We start from the raw sequence: 10,876 nt of genomic DNA, 5'->3' as shown, positions 1-10,876 counted from the left end.
ATCGAAGATTCAGTCAGGGTTTCCCGCGCTGCCTCCCATACAGACAGACATTCGGAGACTTGTACGAACAGGGAGGATACGACGCGATAAGGCGTGGGCGATGATGAACAGTGCTGCTTACGAGCACCACGTCGTATCCCGTACGTGTGTTGTGTTCCATTTGTCCACAAGAGTAGGAGACCATACGAGCGCGGCGGCGTGACGGATTGACACGGACGGGATGGTTGTCTACGCATACCACTACCACCTGTTGGCTGTTGCCTATACGCGCGCGCGGACCGGGGCCCCGGCATGGACCGGGCCGGCTGTTCCCCTCCGTCACCCTGGCGAAAGGGTGGCGGCGATGCCGACGACCGGCCGGGCCTGTCCGCCGGGGACATGGACAGACGACGCAGGATGATGCTACCGCCACTCCCAGAACCCGGTGGCATGTGTGGCGCGCCGCGCACCACCTCCCCCGATCGCAGGCAACAGCGGGGTGGAGAAGGACGGGCCGCTGGCGGGCACGGTGCGTGGGCGTGCCGGCTGGCGCGCAGGCTGGCGCGTCACGAATTGAAGGGCCGGCCGGCCGCGCCGCCGCCCCCCTCCCGTTAAAACTCCTGTGCGCTCGCGCGCGCTGGGGGCTGCGGCGGGCGGCCTGACCTGACAGGCATCACATGGCGGCGCACACCCGCAATGATCAGCCCCTCACATGGCGTGTGATGCAGCGGCGGCAGATGGATGGATGGATGGATGGATGCGGGTAGGGCGCAGCAGGCAGGCAGGCAGGACCAGGGACACGGCTTGACCCACCCCAACACGCCGTGCCGGTGCCCCCCACCCCCACCACGCCCTCCCCCTCTTATTTCAACCCCACCGCACACGCACCCCCAGGCAGGCAACTCCAAACCCAACCCCAACCCAGCCAGCCCGCTCGCCGGCCGGCCTCCCCTCTTAAATCCACAGCAAGGCCTCTCCCTCGCTCTCCTTCCCTCCTCAGTCCTCACGAGAGCAGCCTGCATGGCGCCGCAACGATAACATTCCTCTGAACTCGCCCATCCCAAAGGAGAAGCCAGAGTTCTGAGGCTCCAGCTTCTATATCTGCACCTGTACCGGCTGCTTCTCGCAGCTTTGCTCGCGCCGTGATTGGCTCCCCTCTGCTTCGGAAGCTTCTCTGGATTCTGCTTCTGGTGGTGGTGCGCTGCGGCCTGGCCATCACTAGCGCGCTGAATGCGAGCTGGTGATCGCCTCGGGCGGCCAACTTGCCTCGGCGCCTGATCGGGGCCGAGAACCAAGGAAGAAGCTTGCTTGGAGCCCGGAACGAAGATGCCGGCGAGGATGCGCGGCGCCGCCGCCTTCGCCGACGACGCGCGGGAGCTCGACCGGCAAATGGGGTGCATGGCCGGCATATTCCAGATCTTCGACCGCCAGCGGCTCATCACCGGCGGCGGGCGGCGCGGCGGCCGGCAGGCGCAGAAGAGGCTGCCTCCGCCTTCAGCACCAGGTAATGGCTTCGTCTTCCTCCCGCTCTCTGCATCATCCTGCTCTGCTAAAGTTTTAGCGAAGTCTTCTTCTTCCTATTCTTCTTCTTTTTCACTTTGCTAGCGTTTCGCTTCCCAGAATCGATCCAGTTTTAACTCACGTTCGCGGAGTTTTTAGCTCATTCTGGTTTGTTTGTTGACTTGAGATGAGAAAGTTAGGTGTTTTTTGACACCCCCCCAAAAAAACATGCTACTTGTGTGCGTTGGAAACTAAAATGCGTTTCCATCTTATTATTCAAGGTTTGGTAAGATCGACAGTTGGAAGGTTCAGCAAAGAACAACGGACGAACTATATAAAAAAAAAAACAAAATACCCTGGTTGGTAAAACCGCTCGGGAGTATAAAAACTGGTTGCCTTGCAGCATGGGCGAACCACCTTCCTGTAAAGTGAACGTTGCAAAATAAATTGCCATGTTGGTACCGTAATGCAAATTTAATATACGTACCTTCTTTTACCGACAAGAGACTAGGAGTTTTTTTGGAGAACATGTGTACTGTAGCAGTAGTTGACCGTAGTAACTGTGATCATAAAACATTTACTTAAGGATGCGCTAATGACAGCACATGTTCCCTTTTAGCAATAGATGAGCACGACATCGACGTAATGACATCCAACGATGATTATTTGGGTACCTAGTGCCGGAAAATAGCATGAGGATAACTATTCATGCTGACTGAAGAGGACAGCGGAACAGTGTATTATAAATTTCATTTATATAATCAAACTGAAGAGGACAGCTTAACATTTAGTTTTTTATAAATAAACCTTTCTAATAACGACAGATTATCTGAAGCCGACAGCTTAACATTCAGTTTTAAAAGATAAACCTTCTAAATGACAGATTAGCTGAAGAGGACAGCTCAACACTTGATTGTAATAATTCCATTCATGTATCAACGAACTCCTGTAAATAATTCAGCACCATATCTATCATTGTTTTGTATTACCAGCATGGCATAACAAATCGCTCTATTTTCTCTGTTTAGAAATTTTGTTCTAATACCTCCTTATGTTATCCAGACAATACTGCTTCAAAGAGCAGCAGCAATGTTCCAGTTCAAAGTTCAAGTACCTCAAAGATCGTTCTGGTAATATTCCTACCTCGATTGGCCTCAACTTTTTTTTTCCTTTTCTTTTTGGGTCGGGGAAACCAGTTTACACATCTAGCAGAAGTACTTTATGAATGCATAAAGAAGATGGCACCAACCTATAAGTTGCTTATGCAGGAGAAAACATTCAGCAAATGTACGACTGAGAACAGCAGTCTTTCAATCGAATCATCAAGAGCTTCGTCTTCCTCCTCTTCATGCTCATCCTTTTCATCGCTTGATGGCAATAAATCGGTCCAGCAGGAGCTTCCTTACATCAATGAGGAGCTCTTTGTGCAGAGGTCACTGAAAAGTTTGCCAAGTTTGAAGGAAAGTGACATGAACACCAAGTCTGGGCATCCTAATGTCGGTTTCAGAGACATAGTGAAGGACTCCATCAACAGGGACTCTGGATGCCTAACTGTAAAAACCTCCGTGCAGGAGGCACGGAGAAATGGGCAGTACAAGGACTCACCGAGGCCACTGCTGCTGTCCAAATCAACGGATGGAACCTGTATCATTGGGATTGACAGGAGCACAAAGGTTCCTGCAACTGTCGCTGAATCTAACAGGCGTTTGCAGGAGCAGTCACGCTTCTCATGTGATGACCGAAGACTCCTGCGACCAGCCGAACCCCAGGAAAGCAAGAGGCCTTCCACAAGGCTTAAAGAGCTTCCTAGATTGTCCTTGGACAGTAGGAAGGAGTCTCTGAGTCCAAGCTCACGCCAGAAGAACTTCAGTTACAAGAGGACTGATGATATTCTCTTGGATACTTTGAGGCCTCAAGATTCCCCGAGCCATAGGAGAGCCAACAGTGTCATTGCCAAGCTAATGGGGTTGGAAGAAGCAACAAATGCTACAGGGGTGCTGACTGCTGATAACCATGAGACTTCAAGATCACCGAGACCTGCACAAGCCACTCAGCATGAGCATCCATCACGTTCGCCCAGAAGCAATTGCCGGGATTCCCGCATGTTGCAGCTGAAGAATGACTCTTCAGCACTCAAAACCAAGCCTTCCCCAAGAATTCTCACAGAAGCGGCTCCTTGGAGGCAGCAGGAGAGAAGTGCCAACAACACCAAAGCACAACAATGTCGAGAAGCTGAAGGGAGGTCAAGAACTGCATCTGTCTATGCTGATATAGAAAGAAGGCTCGGGGGCCTTGACTTCTTAGAGTGTAATAACAAGGATTTCAGGGCTCTGAGAATTTTGGGTGCATTGAATGCAAAAGATGCTAAGAGCCAGAATGACAGCAATGCCAGGTCAGTGGCTGTTCAGAGGGCAGGGTATGATCTAACCACTGACCCCGGAAAATTCCAGCCTCCAATTGTGGTCATGAAGCCTGCAAGAACTACAGAGAAGCCTGGTGTTTCACTTGCTTCGGTTGCTCCAATTGCAGGCCTCAGAAGCCTGAGGAAGTTGCAGGCCAGAGATTCATCTTGCACTGGCACGAATGACAAGATTCATCTTCGGATGTCCAGAGCTCAATCAAAGCCAGAAGAACCTGTCAGCAGTGCCAGCTCACCGAGGCCTACAGGTTCATCAAGCCCCAGAAATGTGCAAAAGAAAGCAGAGTCCGAAAGGAGGTCTCGCCCACCGGTCTCACCAAAATCTCCAAGCAAGAAGTCCAATGAAGCTGTATCCCCAAAAGGAAGAATAAGATCAAATCCTTCTCAGGTGAAAAGCCACCGTGATGAGGTCTTGCCGAGTACAGGGAGCAGAATCAGCTTAGCAAAGCAAGTTGATGTCAGTATCATGGATTGTCCAAAGCTTCCAGGTGTCAGCTCATCATTTGTTCAACCATGCAACGTTGCAACAACATCAAGTCACAAGGTAAATATAAAGGGAACGAAGTATATATCAAGAAACCATATAGTTCTACAACTTTCAATGTATTTTGTATTCATTGTCTACCTCAAAGATATACTTACTAGTGAATAATTCCTATCTATCTTCTTTCAGGGTCCTTCAATTCTCGGTTCAGACCAAAATATTCATTCACTGGACAACATCCCGAGCCCTGTCTCTGTCCTCGACACATCCTTCTATCATAAAAGGATCTCAGATTCATTCAAAGGTGAGAAGTTGTTTTCTTCGTTTACCATCATTAATATGCATTAGATAACCCGGCTGTTTCCTGCAAGAACACCAGCATGATAGATCCTACTGTTTGGTCTTATTTAATTCAGAAGCCCACAGTGTTACTCAAGGGACAAGCATAGCTAGCTGTCAGTGTGCTGATAACGTTAGTGACAGATAATCTGCAATAAAAGCTACCAGGTAGCTTGTGGTCCTGCAATTAGGAGCTACCACAGGAGCTAGATGTGATCAACAGTGCATGGCTGCAACCCCACACACAGCACTGCTTATGCAGGAGCACGATATGTGTCTTTTGGTGGGCATACATGCTAGAGTAGATGTGTCCACCAATGTCCCCCTCCACAAATACATCTAGTGTGTATCATTCGATGGATCTGTAGGTGGCCAGTGTTTTCGTCTCTCCTGTCTGATACATGCTTTGTCTGACAGTGAATTCCGTATTTTTCGTTTGGTACATTAAATAGTTCTGCAGTGTATTGGGCATTGTTTTCTGAAAATACCATTATTACCTGTTCAGATGGCGAGACACATTCTTCAGATGAGTGCTGGAACCCAAACAGCCTGCCTGACACACCACAGTCTAAGGCGAGCAGTGAAGTCAACCAGATTAAACCAGAAAACCTGGAAGTCCTTATCCAGAAGCTTGAGCAACTGCAATCAATGAATGAGGAAGCTGCAGATATCAAAGAAGTCATGGCATCAGTCACTGCAAATAAAGATCATCAGTATATCTACGAGATACTAGTGGCATCTGGTCTTTTGCATAAAGAACTTAGTTTCACAGCATTACCTGGTCAACTCCGATCATCAAGTTATCTGATCAATCCAGAGCTCTTCCTCATTCTTGAACAAACAAAACCAGACATTGTTTCAGAATTTCAAACTGTCAATGGAGCTAAGAAATGCTCTAAGCCTTGCACAGGAAAGCTTCACCGAAGACTTGTGTTTGACATGGTAAACGAAACCATAGCACAGAAGATGAACATCTGCAGATTTGGAAGTCAGCCAGTAAAATTTCTTCAGTCGAAGATGTTAAGCGGGTGGCAACTATTCAGGGACGTGTGCACTGAGATTGATGACAGGCTAACAAAATGCTCCGAAGAGGATGAGAATGAAAACATGCTAGTAGATGAGGATATAGTCGGTGGAACAAAAGACTGGATGAGCTTTGATACCGAACTACATGGCATGGTTTTGGAAATCGAAAAATCCATCTTCAAGAACCTTATCGACGAGGTCATAGACGATGGGGCTAGGGAGAAAATGCAATTTGGACAATGGAAGCTTCGGAGGCAGCTTTCTTTCAGTAGTATAAACTGAATTATGTGTGGCAGTAGTTGTTTCCATTAAGAAGCTTAGGCTCTAGTAAATGTAACCTTTTATATTTTGCTGAAGACTAAACTGTAGAAGGAATATAAATGATCCTCAACACCAGAAGAAGCGAGGCAATCTATATATAATATTCTTAGTAAACTCTTCTGTACGGTGTGATGTTCTTTTGACTCAATCATGCTGTTATTCCAGATTACACAAGCTGTTATTTCTTTCATGAAGCAATGGTTTAATTCCATACACACCTGTTTCAGGTACAAGGGGCCATTCGGCTTCTATATTCCAGTATTCCACGACCTTTGCTAAAAAAAAAATACTCCACGACCATCTCATACTATTTTAGATAAGTAGATATCTTCTGCCACTCTGCCAGAGCGGTGATGACACCCACTTGGAGTTCTAAAACTGTAGTCGAAACTGTTTGCTATTTAGACAAAAGAACCTCAACAGTTCTAACCTGACATTCGCACAAGGATAATCAACAAAACCTACCATAATCTCCCACCTCCACCCACCCCAGTAATAACCGGGATGGGTAATTTGTGTGAAGACAACATACAACACTGCAGTGGAGGGTCTTTTAGTCTGTGCAAGCAAGTCAGGTTTCTGTTCAGCATAAGGACAGACGATTATCAACGGTATAACTGTACAAGAGTCAGTGCCAGATCATCTAGGACAAGAGACATGACACAGCTTGCAAATCGGCAGCAGAGAGATGAATTGAACAGATAAGGACAGGCATTTTCTGAAAGTGACAGAGCAAGGCATACCTCCGACACCAGACCGGCATGCACGCTTGCCATTTTGCAAACTGAGCGTGCGCAGTGCGCACACAGCGAATAGGCCAAGATTGCAATGATCCACATCCACCACCCGGACTGATTTGACCATGATTTTCGTAGAATTCCGGCACTTGATGCCCTTCAGACCTCGGCACCGTTAAGATTTCAATGGCACCGTCAACCGCCGGAGATTCATCTTCTCGGACAAGTAGACCGCAACAGCCTAGCGTGCGATTAATATGCGTCATCGCAAAGGACGAACAGTCCTGAGCTTGGGTCGAATCCTCTCGGCACCGCACATGGAATGCCGGCGCCGCCATGTCAGCGCAAGGAATAAGTTACCAGAGTCCCATCGGCGGGTCATCGGCAACAGGAGCCGGCACCGATGGTAGGAGACGCCACGGCCACCGGCTGGCACGCGCGCCCAAGATGCGGGACTCTGCTCAGGCCATGGTACAGCACGAAGCACTACCAGGCACTCTCCGCCGCCCAGTGCGCGCGCGAGCCTCGCAAGCATTTCGTCGAGCATGCGGTCACCGCGCCACTGCCAGGTCGGCTAGTGACCATGAACGGACAATAGCAATCCCGGAGAACATCTCGCCTCCACCCACCGTCGCAGTGGTCTTGGCGGCCTGTTGAGTGATGAATCTCCGGCCGTGAACGGACAATGCGGCCGGACGAGGCGCTCGAGGTCGTGCGCGGGCGCCGGCCGCTGCAGCCGGCGGTGGACGCGGCCTCCGCGCCGCCGATCGAGCTTCACCGCGCATGGCAGTGGAGTGCCGATGCCGTCGGGCCCCGCCTCCAGGCGTACCCCTGCGGCTCGCCGCCGCCGCCCTACCTCGTCGGCGCATCAGGCAGGGTACGGGAGGAGTCGATTTTACATTTACCGCCTGATTTGGATCGCGATTGATAATCGCGATCCGATATTTTCACCTTACACCCTATTTTAATTAATAATTCACACTTTGACCTTTCACTTTACACTTACCCCCTAATTTGGATCGCGATTACTAACGCGATCCAATATAGGGGGTATAATGAACAATGTTTTGCATTTTAATTCCTAGCTTTTACACATTAGCCCCGCCGCCCCCCCCCCCCCCCCCCCCCCCCGGGGCCGTCGGTCATCCGTTCTCCGCCGCCCGGGACACTGTCGACCTGCACCCGCCAAAGATTTACCTACATACAGTCTGGCCGGCGATGGGATCGGCGCTGGGACGCGACAAGCGAGCCGCAATGGCCGCTGCTCCTGCTCCTGCCCCCGAAGTGCCCGCGGACATGGTATACGAGATCCTGCTCCGCGTCCCGGCCAAGGCGCGCGCTGTGCCGCCTCCGCCTCGTCTGCCGGTCGTGGCGGTCGCTCACATCCGACCCCCGCTTCGCCGGAGCCCACTTGTCCGGTCCGGCCACCCCCTGATCGCCCTTCGCCAGCCTCCGCCGCTGCCACGACGAGATCCGCGTCGACGTGTACTCCGGCGGCGTCGCCAACACCATAAGCGGCCTCGGGATCGCGCGGCTCGACGTGAATTTGAGCGCGCAAGGTGACTTGTCTGCTTCTCGGTTGCTGCTTGCAAGTACTTGCAGTATACTAGACCTGACTGCCGGAGTCACCACCGTCTTGCCCGACGGGGACACGGACACTCACCTATCGCCTATCGGCGTGCATAACTGCATACTCGGGCACGTACGTCCATCCCCTCCATGGACGCGAGGGAGCACAAAGGTGCTCCGCGTCGGCTCCCTCTATGCTGCAAACCCCCAGCCGTGCGAGGTCGTAACACTTGTCGCCGGCGACGGCGTTGCCCAACAGTGGAGGGCGACGCAGCATCCTCCCATCTGCGTATCGCTAGATTTCCGGCAGATAGCGGTCCTGACGGCGTCAAGCCTGACAGTGCAGCTTCGTTCGACGACTTGGACCTGGTGGCCGAGGAGTGGACACCGACGACTGTCAGGGGTCCCCTGAGCACCCATCTCGTCGATGCCATGCTCGTCCACGATCACCGGTTGTTGGACTACCTCCCTCAGTTGGCCAAGTTGAATGGTTGTTTGGCCACGATCAGGCCGCCAACACCACTGGCCACTGCGAGGTGGGGCGGACGACGGCGGCTGCCCCGCAGTGGTGGGTGGCACGGCGAGGCCACCGGCGGCAGCAGCGTCGAGACAGGGAGGCCCCCGCTGCCTAATGGGCTGGTGCAAATGTTAAACGGGCCTATATGGCCGGTGTTCAACACTAGGCGGGAAACCACAAGGGCCCAAAACCATCATCGCGGCCTGCTCTGGGCCCAAAACCTCTTCTGCACCGAATTCTGGTCCAGCTTCGTCTGTCGTCAGAGTTTACTGGCGAACGTTTTCCCAGCAGCCAGCATACCTGCGGTGGGAAAAGAAAAATGCAGTGTCATCTGCTTTTACTAGAAATAAAAATCCTTGCAAGAAAACAAGCATGTCCCTGCCAGCTTACCACTGACCAATCGAGACTGGAAGGAATAAGCTGTCCATCAACCAACTAGCAAGGGTACATTGAAAAGGTACATTTATATGTCTAGCATAGTTTATGTTACCGACCCCTCCCTCCCAAGCTGCAACGGCAAAGCGCGAGCACCGGAATTATGGCCTGAGAGCACACACCGGGCAAGTTGCGCATATTGTATCGGCTCCAGGTGCATGAACTGTGCAACTTGGCGTCGTGGCGACACTGAATGGTGGTCGGTGGATAACATAAACTATCGCGCGAATGCGTGTACGGGGGCTCCCCATCTCCAGATCTCGGAGGGCGATGATGTGATGTGATGTGATGTGATGCGATGAGATGAGAGGAGAGGAGAGGAGAGGAGGAGGACGAAAGGAGCAGCAACCAAGTAGCAGGGCAGGGGGAGGTGTAAAGGCTCCAGATTCCGGGCAATATTCTGATCCCAACTTGTGCAAGGAGGGCTTTCTGCGCTTCAGCGCTCGTGGTCAAGCAGCCCTTTCTTTTCTGGTTGCTGAATGCTGGGTTTGGTCTGATCGATCGCTTTGTGATGAAGCCCAGCCGAAGTAAATAAACACACATGGTAATTGGAAGGTGCTGGCCACTCCGTCAAACGGCTTGTTTTTTCTTCCTTTGGGGGTGGAGGGGGCTGTTTGGACCCTCTCTCATTTTTTAAATTAAAATCTGCTTAATAAATTAGACTATTTAGCTTAGAATTTGATATCCCGTCATTTTTCAACCACTTTTCAAAGATTAGATATAAGTCTATTCTAAATTTATAGGCCATCAAGCAAGCTATGTTTCAATTCCATAACTTATAACACATCCTTTGTCTCACTCCTCTATAGTAAAAATATAGCATATAAATATCTCCCGCATATGACCAGTAATAGTATACAAATATATTCTGTATATATTCATATTAATTTAATAGATTTGTATCTAAATTATCATTATTAGAATGGAATTCAATTCCAAGATTCCAAACGGGCCTTAGATTTTCCTACTTTACGTGGTTCCAAGTCTAGATTGGCGTCCAAGATTTGCTTGGTTTTGGTGGACATGATTTTCCTTTTGATTGTTTGGTTTCAATCAAGACATGTATTATTCCTTTGGACGACGTAACATATCCAACGGCTTCGATCTTTCAGTTAACTGGTCTCGGTGCAAATAATACCCAGAGTTGTTAGTTACTACCAAAATTCGATCTCGCTTGAGAATTACACGTCTGCAGTCTGCTAGCTGCTTTATAACACTGAACTGATAAATATAATCGTAATACCGGCCGCCCTGCGAGACGCACATGGAGCATGTACGGACATGCTAGCAGTGTAGTCTGCAGCTAATGTAACCTTGACCGAAACCTGCTCTTCTACGTGTGTACCTCTGCAGAGCCCAGTATACGTATGGTCGGCCCTACTTAATCCGTACGAGATGGAATGGACGCTGATTGGAAACGTGGAAATTATAACATCCTGTCGTAGCATCGTCACCAGCTTTTCTAGCTAATTAGTTAAGGATCAGGTCGTGCGTTTACCAATGACAGATCTGTACGTAGCTAAAAAAACAAAATCCCAGAAAGATACTAG

The 10,876-nt window shown here is 50.3% G+C and overlaps 1 protein-coding gene across 1 annotated transcript; it reads left to right on the top strand.

The window, feature by feature from the left end:
• Positions 1-887: 887 nt before the first annotated feature.
• LOC112882263 (protein LONGIFOLIA 2-like) lies at positions 888-6,237 on the top strand. The gene is made up of 5 exons (XM_025947275.1): positions 888-1,483; positions 2,542-2,609; positions 2,748-4,442; positions 4,572-4,686; positions 5,227-6,237. Exons 1-5 carry the CDS (start codon positions 1,306-1,308, stop codon positions 6,027-6,029), a joined length of 2,859 nt encoding a protein of 952 aa, XP_025803060.1. The 5' UTR covers positions 888-1,305; the 3' UTR covers positions 6,030-6,237.
• The last annotated feature ends 4,639 nt before the right edge of the window (positions 6,238-10,876 follow it).

The sequence above is a fragment of the Panicum hallii genome, chromosome 2 (genome assembly GCF_002211085.1).
Source record: "Panicum hallii strain FIL2 chromosome 2, PHallii_v3.1, whole genome shotgun sequence".
Classification (NCBI taxonomy): Eukaryota; Viridiplantae; Streptophyta; class Magnoliopsida; order Poales; family Poaceae; genus Panicum; species Panicum hallii.
This window is presented reverse-complemented; position numbering and strand designations above follow the sequence as displayed.